Raw genomic sequence first — 14,473 nt, 5'->3', positions numbered from 1 at the left:
ATTAATTGTATATTATTGTTCCATGATGGCATCTTAAAGGTTTAGTGATTTGTTGGTTTTTTTTTTTTTAAAGAAAAAAAATTTTTTTTCCCAGGACCACCAGGCAAGTATTTAGTTATTTTAAAAATATGTGCTGGCCAGGTGTGGTGCCTTGTGCCTGTAATCCCAGAACTTTGGGAAGCTGAGGTAGGGCGGATCGCTTGAGCCCAGCAGTTAAGACTAGCCTGGGCAACATGGTGAAACCCCATCTATATGAAAAATAAAAAAATTAGCCAGCATGGTGGCACGTGCCTATAGTCCTAGCTACTCAAGAGGCTGAGGCAGGAGGATCTTCGCTTGAGCCGGGGAGGCGCAGGTTGCATTGAGCCGAGATCTTACCACTGCACCCCAGCCTAGGTGACAGAGCGAGACCCCATCTCAGAAAAAAGAAAAGTGCTAATTCTGTACAGGATTTAAGGTATCAACTATATGTAAGACTTCTCGTCTAGTTCAAGGAGGAAACAGAGACCGGAGTGAGGAAATTAAAAGCCAATTTATTCAGCTCCCGGGCGAGGTTCTATGGTCCTGGAAAGGGGCCAAAGAAGTCACGCTTCTCTTCTTGGGGCGTGGGGTTTTATAGGGAGTGGAGGTAGCTGATTGACTATGGAGAAACAAAGACAAGGTAGTTCTATTGGGTATTAAAAGACTGGGGACGGGCGAGGTGAACAAAGCGGGGGCATTTCCATTGGGTATGAAGGGAGTGAGCACGGACGAGGGGCTGGTCGAGGACGTACGGGGGAGCTACCATACGGCAGGTTCTTGGCGGGCTTTTTCAAAATTTTTTGCGGGTGCAGGGCTGAGATTGGAATGCGGAAATGGGCAAGGGGGAGCCCACGTGGAGAGGGCAAATGCTGAGCAATGCGCTCAGAATGATGACGTAGTTTTTAGGCGCGGAGAGAGAAGGGCATGTCCATTCGGCTCCCAAGGAGGCACTGGCCTTACACTAAGATTATCTAAGTTAAACCCACATTATTTTAACTGAACTTAAATTTTAAAACTTAAAAATTTAAGAATCCATATATCATCTAAATAATTTTCATCTTCCTGTTTATAATATTCACCTCATGTTGCATATTGTAATCACAGTAGTATATTGGTTATAGTAAAAGAAGTGCTGTCCTAAAAGAACTTAAAATTGAGTTCAAGATGTTAAGAATTGTCTGTGTAGGTGCAATTATGGGTGATTTATATATTTTTTGAAATATAATTTTTCTGTAATGCATTACTTTTCTTAGGTTCCTTCTTAGAATCTTACTGTTGCCACTGATTTTGTAATAGAAATATATTTTGAGGGTGGTGCAGTGGCTCATGCCTGTAATCCCAGCACTTTGGGAGGCTGAGGTGGGTGGATTATGAGGTCAGGAGTTCAAGACTAGCCTGGCTAACACGGTGAAACCCTGTCTCTACTAAAAATACTAAAAATTAGCTAGGCGTGGTGGCGGATGATTGTAATCCCAGCTACTCGGGAGGCTGAGGCAGAGAATTGCTTGAACCATGGTGGTGGAGGTTATAGTGAGCCGAGATCATGCCACTGCACTCCAGCCTGGGCAACAAAGCGGGACTCCATTTCAAAAAAAAAAGATATATTTTTGAAAGAAAGCTACAGTGATGATGTAATATCTAGGAAAATATAAGCCAATATAAAATGATGTCTTAGAGATACTGACAAGCTGGAGCAGCAAAACTACCCAAGGGCTTGAGCATTATTTAGAGTGTAAAAATGAACTCATAGCCCCTATTTCAAACACGCTTTAAACTCTCAGCTACTTTCCTCTAAGTTTAAACCACCAATTACTGGGGAAAGGGGCAGTTAGATTTTATTGGTTGACTTTGTTTTTGTGTTTCCGTTGATACTTGTTGAAAAGTAGGGGAATTGGTTTAGTTGAAAAAGCAAAATACTAAAAATCTGCCACTAAACTCTTCAAGTCAACAGTTTGTCTAGACTGTATAAAATGAAAGGTAATGTACTACCTAATCTATAACGGTCTTTTTAATTCTAAAGTTACTTAAGTGTGATTCTTAATGCTGTTGCTGAGGCCAGTGTTGCTTAATGCAGGAACTTGTACAGTAACTGGCAAAACTTGAGTTCTTCTGCTCTCATTTATCTGTCCTTCAGACAGCTCAGATCTCATCCATTTCCTGAAGTCTGACTTCTCCAATTGTTGCAGTACATGTTTGTTGATTCACTAGGCTGGATTGATGTTACAGAATTGATGATCTTGGTTGGGCGTGGTGGCACATGCCTTTAATCCCAGTACTTTGGGAGGACATGGCAGACAAATCTCTTGAATTTAGGAGTTGGAGACCTGCTTGAGTAATATGGTGAAACTCTGTCTCTATAAAAAAAAATAAAAAAATTAACAGGGCGTGGTGGCATCCGCCTTTAGTCCCAACTATTTGGGAGGCTGAGGTGGGAGAGTGGTTTGAGCATGGGATTTCAAGGCTGCAGTAACATACAGTTGCACCACTGCACTCCAGCCTAGGCAACAGCGTGAGGCCCTGCCTTGAAAAAAGGGGGTTTGGGGGTGCAATCTTGGCTAGATATCTGGTTTTTTTTTTTTTTGAGACGGAGTTTTGCTCTTGTTACCCAGGCTGGAGTGCAATGGCATGATCTCGTCTCACCGCAACCTCCACCTCCTGGGTTCAGGCAATTCTCCTGCCTCAGCCTCCTGAGTAGCTGGGATTACAGGCACGCGCCACCATGCCCAGCTAATTTTTTGTATTTTTAGTAGAGACGGGGTTTCACCATGTTGACCAGGATGGTCTCGATCTCTTGACCTCATGATCCACCCACCTCGGCCTCCCAAAGTGCTGGGATTACAGGCCTGAGCCACCGCACCCGGCGATATCTGTTTTGATTGTTAGGATGAATTGTATTGGTAGTAGTTTTCTAAAATGTGATATCCAAATGAACTTGTTTATTAATCTCAAATAGGGAGAGACTCTGAAAACTTTTCTTAGAATTTTCCAGTGTCACCTAGGCAGTCACTTTTTATGAGGGTCAAGTGCAAAAAATAATAAAAAATTTTCCTTATCTGTATGTAACAAGACAGTGTAATAACACAGAACCACAACATCAGTGTTTTAGCCAATTACACACTTAATATTAAGATTGAAACAGCTACTCTGATTCTATCACCCAGGCTGGAGTGTAGTGGTGTCATCTCGGCTCACTGCAGCCTCCGCCTCCTGGGTTCAAGCATTTCTATTGCCTTGGCCTCCTGAGTAGCTGAGACTACAGGCATGCACCACCATGCCTGGCTAATTTTTGTATTTTTAGTAGAGATAGAGGTCTCACTATGTTGGCCAGGCTGGTCTCAAACTTCTGACTTCAGGTGATCCACCGGCCTTGCCTCCCAAAGTGCTGGGATTACAGGCGTGAGCCACCGTGCCCAGCCTCAGTTTTTAAATTCTAAAAATAGATGTTCTAATGTGGCCAGTGAGATACTTTATTTTTGTAATTCTAATGTTTTTTCAAATAAAATGGTGTGTAGAGATTTTCTTTTCTGAAAGCATTTGATTGTTTAAAAACTGAAATTTGGCCGGACACGGCAGCTCACGCCTGTAATTTCAGCACTTCGAGAAGCCCAGACGGGCATATCACCTGAGGTCAGGAGTTTGGGACCAGCCTGACCAACATGGTGAAACCCCTTTCTACTAAAAGTACAAAAAATTAGCTGGATGTGGTGGTGAGCGCCTGTTTTTGTAAAAAACAAAAACAAAAATCTTAAATCTAATTTGAATTAAAATTTTCTACCTTTTAATTTCATATATGATTTGTTTTGTTTTGTGTTTGAGACGGAGTCTTGCTCTCGCACTCAGGCTGGAATGCAGTGGCGTGATCTTGGCTCACTGCAACCTCTGCCCACTGAGTTCAAGCAATTCTCCTGCCTCAGCCTCCCGAGTAGCTGGGATTACAGGCACATGCCACTACTGCCCAGCTAATTTTTGTGTTTTCAGTAGAGATGGGGTTTCATCATGTTAGCCAGGCTGGTCTTGAACTCCTGGCTTCAAGTGATCTGCCCACCTTGGCCTCTCAAAGTGCTGAGATTATAGGCGTGAACCACTGTGCTCGACCTTCAAATGTTTTTTAGTGGACCTTCCAACTCAGTAGATGCTGGAAATCAAAATCATATGTTCAGTATTTGAAATTACAATATTTTGATATTCAGACTACATCTACCAGATTGCTTGTTGAACCCAAGAACTGTTTTTTTTTTTCATTGCTTGTTGAACCCAAGAACTGTTTTTTTTTTTCAGTTATTTGTTCTAGTTTTTGGTTTGAAAAAGTGTTTGTTTGGTTTGAAAAATGTTCTTTTAGCCATTTTTATTAAACTTCATGCCAAAAAAATTAATGTATGTCAGAAAGTATTAGTAATTATGGAAATTTTCTCTTTGGATAGGTTCGCATGTCTTGGGATAGAGAGTCGACAGAAATTCGGTACCGTCGACTTCAACATTTGCTTGAAAAAAGCAATATCTACTCCAAATTTTTATTGACAAAAATGGAACAGCAACAATTAGAGGTATGTATGTGTAACTGACTATAAGTGAAGGCTTAAAAAAATTTTTTTTAAATAGCTTTATTGGCCAGGCGTGGTGGGTGGTTCATGCCTGTAATCCCAGCATTTTGGGAGCCCGAGACAGGCAGACTACCTGAGGTTGGGAGTTCAAGACAAGCCTGACCAACATGGAGAAACCCTGTCTCTAGTAAAAAAAACAAAATTAGACCGGGCGCGGTGGCTCACACCTATAATCCCAGCACTTTGGTAGGCCGAGACGGGTGGATCACGAGGTCAAGAGATCGAGACCATCCTGGTCAACATGGTGAAACCCCGTCTCTACTAAAAATACAAAAATTAGCTGGGCATGGTGGCGCACACCTGTAGTCCCAGCTACTCGGGAGGCTGAGGCAGGAGAATTGCTTGAACCCGGGAGACGGAGGTTGCGGTGAGCCGAGATCGTGCCACTGCACTCCAGCCTGGGTAACAAGAGCGAAACTCCGTCTCAAAAAAAACAAAAACAAAAACAAAAACAAAATTAGCCGGGCGTGGTTGCGCATGCCTGTAATCCCAGCTACTTGTGAGGCTGAGGCAGGTGAATGACTTGAACCTGGGAGGCAGAGGTTGCAGTGAGCTGAGATTGCGCCGTTGTACTCTAGCCTAGGCAACAAGAGCAAAACTCTTGTCTCAAACAAACAAACAAAAATAGCTTTATTGACGTGTACATTTTATACAATAAAATGTACGGATTTTAAGTTTACAGTTTGCTGAGTTTGACTAGTAAACATATAGACCTGTGTAACCACCAGCACAATCAAGACACAGTGCATTTCCATGAACTCCAAAAAGTTGTTTTGTGCTGTCAGTGATCCCCACGGCTGGTGTCCAGCAACCACTGATCTGCTTTATGTCACTATAGACCATTATTGTTTTTCCCTAGAAAATTCTATAAATTAAATCATGGTATTGTACTATGGTGAGTAAATAGTTGGTCTTCATCACCATTTCCTGGTATACAACTCTTGAAATCCCTGGAATCTTCGAAATATTAGTGGCTTTTTTAATGCTAATGATCGATGGTTTAGGTACTAGAAAGCCTGGATTAGAGGGTTAGAATTTAGCCTCACCCTCAATCTTGAGGAAAAGAAGAGAGACTAATCATCATGCCTATGTTATGAAGCCTTCATTAAAAACCCAGAAGGGCTGGGTGTGGGTCATGCCTCTAACCCCAGCACTTTGGGAGGCCTAGGTAGGCAGATTGCTTGAGCTGGGAAGTTTGAGACCAGCCTGGACAACATGGCAAAATTCTATCTATACCGAAAATAGAAAAATAAGCTAGGTTCCTGTAGTCCCAGCTACTTGGGAGGCTGAGGCAGGAGGATTGCTTGAGCCCAGAAGATTGAGGCTGCAGTGAACCGTGATGGCACCACTGCACTCTAGTCTGGGTGACAGAGGAAGACCCTGTCTCAAAAATAAAGCAGGCTGGACACGGTGTCTCAGGCCTGTAATCCCAGCACTTTGGAAGGCCAAGACGGGCGGATCACTTGAGCCCAGGAGTTCGACACCAGCCTGAGCAACATGGTGAAAACCCATCTCTATCAAAAATATGAAAGTTAACCGGGCATGGTGGTACGTGTCTGTACCCCAAGTACTTGGGAGGCTGAGGCAGAAGGATCGCTAGAACCCAGGGGAATCACTTGAACTCAGGAGGCAGAGATTGCAGTGAGCCGAGATCACACCACTGGACTCTAACCTGGGCAACCAAGTGAGACTGTGTCTCAAACATAAATAAAATAAATAAAAATAAAACAACCCAAAAGGACAGGGTTTGGAGAACTCCTGGAGAGCTGAACACATGGAGGTTCCTGGAGAGGGTGGTGCACCCAGAAAGGGTACAGAAGCTCTGCGCTGCTTCTGTACATCTCTTCCTCTTGTGTTCATCTGAATCCTTTGTAATATTTTTATTTTTTTGAGACAGAATCTTACTCTGTTGCCCAGGCTTGTGTGTAGTGTACCATCTCAGCTGCAATCTCCGACTACTCAGTTCAAGCATTCCTTCCACCTCGGCCTCCCCAGTAGCTGGGACTGCAGGAGCACACCGTTATGTCTGTCTTATTTTTGTATTTTTTGTAGAGACACAGTTTTGCCATGTTGCCGAGGCTTGTCTGGAACTCCTAGGCTCAAGTGATCCACCTATCCTGGCCTCATAAAGTGCTGGGATTACAGGTGTGAGCCACTGCCCCCAGAGTGTCGTATTCTTTATAATAAACCAGTAAACATTAATGTTTCTTTGAGTTCTGTGAGCTCCTCTAGCAAATTAGTCAAACCCAAAGAGGGGCTTGTCGGAACCCTGATTTATAGCTATTCAGTCAGAAGTACAGGTAAAACAACTTGGGCCTTGTGATTGGCATCTGAAGTTCGTAGGGAAAGTCTTGGTGACTGAACCCTCAACCTGTGGGATATGATTCTATCACCCGGTACATAGTGTGTGTCAGAATTGAATTCCAGTAGAGGACACCCAGCTGGTATCACTGCAGATAAGCTTGTTGGGTGTACAGGCAAAACCCCCACACGTTGGGTCACAGAAGTCTTTTGTGTTGATTGTTGAGTATGTAGGGAGAAACTGAGTTTGTTTTTTTCTCAATATTCTTTCAGATATGCATTCTTTGTCTTGTTACTTTTGCTCAGCATATTTTTGAGATTTACTCATGTTGTGTCTTTCAGTGGGTCATTCTTTGTATTCGTGAGAAGGATTACATTTTTAAAATGTCATTATTAGGGTGTAATTCACATACACTAAACTGCACATATTTAAAATGTACAATTCCCTAAGTTTTGTTATATGGATATACTTGTGAAGCCATAACAATCATGATAGTGGACATACCCACTGATTCCAAAGAATTCTTTCTGCTCATGTATAATTCTTCTCCCTCATCTGTACCCCATGTTCTATCCACAGATAGCTAATTGCTCTGTTTTCTGTTACTATAGCTTCATTTGCATTTTCTGTTGGTGATAGGTTCTTTTAGCTTTCATTGGATATGTTCACTTACTTTCATTTTTGAAATAGATTTTTACTGGGTAAAGAATTTTTTTCTTCAGTACTTTATTTCTTGGAGTACTTTAAAGATGTTACACTATCTCCTAGCTTATGTTGTTTCTGAAAAGTGAAAGTCCTGATAATGTCTATATGTCTGTAAGCAATTTGACTGCCTTTCTTAATCCCATTACCATTCAGACCTCCTGTCTTGGGCTTTTGTGGTTGCTATTTTCTGCCTGGAACCTTCTTCCTCTAAATAGCTGCATGGCTTAACTTCATCTTTGAGCTTTGACTGAAACGGTTTCTAGATGAGACCTGTTCTCACAATTTTAAGAAAGTTGCTAACACATTTGATTCTCTTTACCTTGTTCTTTTCTTCCCATTGCACTTTTCATCTGATATACATCATTTATTGTATTTATTGTTTGTCTTTCCACTACACTGTTATGAGGATTTAAAAACTTGTGCAAATTGAGAGAATGCAGTAAGTCCCTGTGTTCCCGTCACCCACATTTAACAATTATCAATTGAAATTTTGCTGTTTGTCAAATCTCCTTTTTTCTTTGTTTGAAACCCTTTTATTTTTTATGGTAAAATAAGACAAATGGAAAAACAAATACTCAACTTAATGAGTTACGTAGCATCTACCCCTTTCACCACCTCTTGGAAATGGTTTGAATTTTTTGGTGTCTTAAAAATTTGTGACGGTATGTCTAGAATAGCTTTTAGTCTAGGAATAAGTTGATCCCTTTTCTGAGCACTCTACTTGATTGATGCCCTGTATATTAAGAGGACTTTCTACTTTGGCTGAGAGAATGTGAGGTATACCTTATTATGCCTGACCCCTTGGAACAAGAGAGGTTCCACCTGCTTCTTTCTGGTGACTCTTCTGGTCTTGGTTACCATGCACTTGTCAGTACTCAGCCTGAGACAGAGATAACAGCTGGCTTTGTGCATCTTTGTCCTCTCTGGTACTTGACCCTGGGAATGCTACTGCTCTTAAGTTTTGGATTCTGTCTCCTCAACACAAAGAGACTGTTGAGCTCTGTTTGGATTTTTCTCCATTATCTGTGCTTTAAAATTGTATCAGGCAGTAAGCTGGGCAGTCAGAAGATTAACCTTGTTTCCCTTTTGTCAGTGTTTATAGTCTGTTACTGCATGTTGCTTGAAAACCATTGTTTAATAAATGTTATCTGGATTTTAGTTGTTTAAGGCAGGAGGATAAGTCTGTCCCATTACTCCACAAAGGCAAGTTCCTCCCTGTTTTTTAATTATGATAGACCTTAGTTTCTTCATTGTAAACATAAGTTATTTCAGAATTGATATATGTGTTTTTTTTTTCATGTTGCACTTCCCACTTGTGACATAAGAAAAATTTATCTTACAGGAACAGAAGAAGAAAGAAAAATTGGAGAGAAAAAAGGAGTCTTTAAAAGTTAAAAAGGTAATATAGCCAGCCAGAATATTTTTTGTCATTTAAATATTGAAGACATACTTTTGTATTTTTCTGACTTTTTTGATTGTCTGTTTAGTTTTAACTTTGTTGAGTAATAAACCTAACTTTGATACAAGCAATGCAGAAACATGTAAAATCTATTCCTCACTATTTAAGAAATGGAGAAAGAGCAAAAGTATGATCCTTTAGTTTCTTATTCCGTGGATTATTTTGGATGGTGACACAGTTTGACTTGCTTAATGGAAAGAATCTGCAAATTTAAACTTCAAGGCATTTTATAAGTAACCATTTTATTTGGAGCGCATAGTGAAGTTGTGCTAGTTAAAAGAGAAATAATAAAGGTTACATTTATTGAGTACTTATTGTGTGTCAGGTGTGCTATCATGTCTTCTCTTATTCTTACAACAGTTCTTCTTAGGTAAAGGTACTGTTTTTTCCCCCATTTTACATAAACAGAGGCTGATGCAAGAAGATAAAGAACATCATTCCTCATTATTCATGGATTCTGTATTTGTGAATTCACCTACTCACTTAAATTTATTTGTAACCCCAAAGTCAAGATTCCTGACACCATCATGATCGTTTACATACACACTTATGTGCAGAGCAGCAAAAAATTGTAGTCTACCAATGCTGACCTTAAACATGGGTTGCTGTGCTTTGTTTCAGCTACCATATGTATGTCAAGCATATGTCCTTTTCATGGTCTTTATTTAGCATCATTATTTTTGCATTTTTTATGATTTTGCCTGGTGATTTTGCTGTTAAAGTGGCCCTCAACTGTTGTGCCAAAGTCCTGTCTAGTGTTTCTAAGTACAAAAAAGCTGTGATGTGCCTTATGGAGAAAGTATGTCTTGAGTAAGCTTCATTTAGGCATGAGGTACAGTGCTGTTGGCCCTGAGTTCAATATTAATCAACATATATATTATATAAGATATCTTTAAAAACAGAAACACAAATCAGGGTTATGTATTGTTTGCTTGAAAATATCATAACCAGAGTCAGACTCAAGCTTGTATTTTTCCTAGGGGCAATGAGTCAGTATTGTCATAGTGATTTTATTGAACCACAAGTACTGCAGAGTGTGAGAGCTGATGCTAACTTGCTGAAAATTGTGGATTTGAACCCAGGATTAGTTTAAGAGCTTCCACTTAGTTTCTATGCTAAACTGCCTTTAATAGGAAATATCAAAATGCCAGTAGGCAGAATAGCTAGGGTAGTTTTTAAGTCCAGTTATTCGATTCTTAGGCTAGTTAATGGTGATGTTAAAATGCCTGATAAAGTATTTTGCAACAAAACCCATTGTTTAAAACTGGTAATTCTGCTAGGCCTGGTGGCTCATGCCTGTAATACTAGGTAATTCTGCTAGGCATGGTGACTCATGCTGATAATACTTTGGGAAGCTGAGACACGTGGATTCCTTGAGGCCGGGAGTTTGAGACCAGCCTGGTCAACATGATGAGACCCTGTCTCTGCTAAAAATACAAAAATTAGCTGGGTGTGGTGGTGCGTGCCTGTAGTCCCAGCTACTTGAGAGGCTGAGGTATGAGTATCACTTGAACACGGCAGGTGGAGGTTGCAGTGAGCCGAGATTGCGTCACTGCGCTCCAGTCTGTGCAACAGAGGGAGACTCTGTTCCAAAATAAATAAATAACTAAAACTGGTAATACTGAGTCTACTGAGAAAGAGTATTAAAAAAAAAAAAAAAGAAATGGGCCGGGTGCGGTGACTCATGTCTGTAATCCCAGCACTTTGGGAGGCCAAGGCAGGCAGATCACCTGAGGTCAAGAGTTTGAGACCAACCTGCCCATCATGGTGAAACCAGTCTCCATTAAAAATACAAAAATTAGCCGGGCATGATGGCAGGTCTCTGTAATCCCAGCTACTCTGGAGGCTGATGCAGGAAAATCGCTTGAACCTGGGAGGTGGAGGTTGCAGTGAGCTGAGTTCTTGCTATTAGACTGTACCCTGGGCAACAGAGCAAGACTTTTTCCAAAAAAAAAAAAAAAAAAAACCGCCTGCTGATACTTAACTCATTTGCTAGCTCCAGAGACTTACCTAGGGCTTTTAAGATTATTATTTTCATACAGAGAGGGCTTCACTATGTTGCCCAGGCTGGTCTCAAACTCCTGGGCTCAAGCTATCCTCCCCCACCCCCACCCCCACCCTCACCCGTACCCCTGCCTTGGCCTCCCAAAGTGCTGGGATTACAGATGTGACCTAGCACACCTGGCCTTTCCAAGGGCTTGAAGAACATGTTTTTATTTATACAATAATTTTATTGGCGTAGTCATTTCTTCTCTGCTCTTTAACCTGTTAATTTAATATACACAATATATCCTTCACTTTATTTCACCTAATTTTTTTTTTTTTTTTTTTTTGAAGTGAAGTCTCGCTCTTGTACCCCAGGCTGGAGTGCAATGGCTTGATCTTGGCTCACTGCAACCTCTGCCTCCTGGGTTCAAGCGATTCTACTGCCTCAGCCTCCCAAGTAGCTGGGATTACAGGCGCTCGCCACCATGCCTGGCTAATTTTTGTATTTTTAGTAAAGACGGGGTTTCACCATGTTGACCAGGCTGGTCTTGAACTCCTGATCACAGGTGATCCACCCACGTTGGCCTTCCAAAATGCTGGGATTACAAGTGTGAACCACTTTGCCTGGCCAGTTCCACATAGCTTTTTATACCAGGGTTTTGATTTTTTTCCCCCTCTGCATTTTTCCTAAAGATATCAGCTATTAAATTCTGCCTAGTCTAATCGCACCAGTTCTTTTTCAGTATTTTCTTGTTTAATCTTCAGACTTTGTAACAATTTTAAAATTCATTATATATATTTTTGTCATTTTGATTTATCGTACATGTTGTTCACCTATTCTTGATATAATACTTTCCCAACTCTTATTTTGAAACTTAAAAAAATTTTTTTAGAGGTGATGTCTCATTAGCCCAGCCTAGAGTGCCCTAACACCGTAGTAGCTCACTGTGGCTTTGAACTCCTGGGCTCAAGCCATCTTCCCAACTCAGCCTCCTGAGTAGCTGAGACTACAGGTGCATACCACCATGCTTAGCTAATTTTTAAAGTTTTTATAGAGTGGGTGTCTTGCTTTGTTTCTCAAGCTGGTCTTGCACTCCTGGCTTCAAGCAGTCCTACTACCTAGTCCTCCTAAAGTGCTGGGATTATAGGTGTGAGCCACTGCACCTGGCCGGAAACTTTTTTTTAACATCTCATTTCTCTTGCCTTCCACATTAATAAATTTCTATTAGTATTCTCTTTTATTTCTACTTTGAGTTGTAGTTAATGTATGAATTTCATTCACAGTGAATATTCCTTCAATACTCAAGATATTCAATAGAATATCTTTTTTTTTTGAGACGGAGTTTTGCTCTTGTTACCCAGGCTGGAGTGCAATGGCGCAATCTCAGCTCACCGCAACCTCCGCCTCCTGGGTTCAGGCAATTCTCCTGCCTCAGCCTCCTGAGTAGCTGGGATTACAGGCACACGCCATCATGCCCAGCTAATTTTTTGTATTTTTAGTAGAGACGGGGTTTCACCATTTTGACCAGGATGATCTCGATCTCTTGACCTCGTGATCCACCCTCCTCGGCCTCCCAAAGTGCTGGGATTACAGGTGTGAGCCACCGCACCCAGCCCCTATTGAATATTTTAACATGATGTACAGTTAAAGGTGTACTAGGTATTTTTTTTTTTTTTTGAGATGGAAGTGTCACTCCATTGCCAGAGTACAGTGGCACAATCTTGGCTCATTGCAACCTCCGCTTCCTGGGTTCAAGTGATTCCCCTGCCTTAGCCTCCCAAGTAGCTGGGACTGCAGGTGCTCGCCACCATGCCCGGCTAATTTTTTTGTATTTCAGTAGTGACGGGATTTCAGCATGTTGGCCAGGATGGTCTTGATCTCCTGACCTTGTGATCCACCCACCTTGGCCTCTCAAAGTGCTGGGATTACAGGCGTGAGCCACCGCACCCAGCCAGATGTACATGGGATTTCTAAATAAAAATGCCAACTGTGGGCTGGATGCAGTGGCTCACACCTGTAATCCCAGCACTGTGAGAGGCTTAGGTGGGCAGATGACCTGGTGTTAGGAGCTCGAGACCCGCCTGGCCAACATGGTAAAACCCCATCTCTACTAAAAATACAAAAATTAGCCGGGTATAGTGGTGAGCGCCTGTAGTCCCAGCTACTCGGGCGGCTGAGGCAGGGGAATCGCTTGAACCCAGGAGGCAGAGGTTGCAGCGAGCCAAGATCGCGCCATTGCACTTTAGCCTGGGTGACAAGAGTGAAACTCCGTCTCCAGAAAAAAAAAACAAACAAATTGCCAACTGTGTTTAATTTTGAAATTTCTCTTCTAAATGGAAAAAAAGATTGACAGAAATACAGCACTTGGAAAAAAGCAGAAATTATGAGCAAGTTGTAGGGAAATACAGAAAAAGATTACATGCATGTAAGTATAATAGTGAAAAATTGGATGTGGCTTAACTAAGAAACTTTTTTCTCAAGTTAATCAGTGCCTTTTAATGTACAATACCATAAAGGTCCTTAGTAAAAATAATATTCTGAATCCTTGTTTTGTAGGGTAAAAATTCAATTGACTCAAGTGAAGAGAAGCCAGGTAAACATCCTTATTGCAGTTTTGAAGAATATGTGTTTATATTTCTATTTTAATTGCTATAAAAAACAAAATATTCTTTTTTTATAGTCATAAGAAAGAAAAGAGGAAGAGAAGATGAATCATACAATATTTCAGAGGTCATGTCAAAAGAGGTAAAAATAAAATGGAGAGGGCACCTAATATTTGATGTTGAGTAAAATGTAGGTTTTGAACCACCTTAAAGCTGTAAGGATTGAATATTCTATATCACATCAAATATGTTTTTAATTTAATATTATGTATCATTTATAGGTGAAGCTGCCAAAATGTTTGAAGCTATCTACCAACCTTGGGTAGACTTAAGACTAATCTGAAACTAATGTCATCTGACCTTCATAGACTTTTCTTTTTTTGTTGAAATGGAGCTCTGTGGCCCATGCTGGGACACAGTCTCGGCTCACCGCAAACTCCATCTTATGAGTTCAAGCGATTCTCCTGCTTCTGCCTCCTGAGTAGCTGTGATTACAGGTGCCCACCACCCTGCCCAGCTCATTTTTTAATTTTTAGTAGAAATAGGGTTTCATCGTGTTGGCCAGGCTGGTCTGGAGCACCTGACCTCAGGTGATCTGCCCACCTCAGTCTCCCAAAGTCCTGGGATTACAGGTGTGAGCCACCACTCCCGTCCTTTTATTTTTAAAGTGGCAAATAGGCTTATACTTTTAGGTTGTTCTGGTTTTCTTTTTTCTTTCTTTTCTTCCTTCCTACCTTTCTATCTTCCTTTTCCTTTCTTCTTTTCTTTCTTTTTTTAAGACAGGGTATCACTCTG

General features: G+C 41.2%; 1 protein-coding gene across 1 annotated transcript in view; it reads left to right on the top strand.

Annotated features, from left to right (window-relative positions):
* The window catches only part of HELLS (helicase, lymphoid specific), a 49,695-nt gene that overhangs the window by 4,424 nt on the left and 30,798 nt on the right, over nt 1–14,473 (top strand). The window contains exons 3-6 of the mRNA XM_012454813.3: nt 4,443–4,565; nt 8,972–9,028; nt 13,632–13,668; nt 13,756–13,820. Coding sequence (XP_012310236.1) covers nt 4,443–4,565; nt 8,972–9,028; nt 13,632–13,668; nt 13,756–13,820 — 282 coding nt within the window. The remainder of the gene's footprint in view (nt 1–4,442; nt 4,566–8,971; nt 9,029–13,631; nt 13,669–13,755; nt 13,821–14,473) is intronic.

Source organism: Aotus nancymaae, unplaced genomic scaffold (genome assembly GCF_030222135.1).
Source record: "Aotus nancymaae isolate 86718 unplaced genomic scaffold, 86718_ANA_hifiasm-v0.15.2.pri h1tg000010l, whole genome shotgun sequence".
NCBI classification, from domain to species: domain Eukaryota; kingdom Metazoa; phylum Chordata; class Mammalia; order Primates; family Aotidae; genus Aotus; species Aotus nancymaae.
Note: the sequence above shows the minus strand (reverse complement) of the source record. Positions and strands in the feature narration are given on the sequence as shown.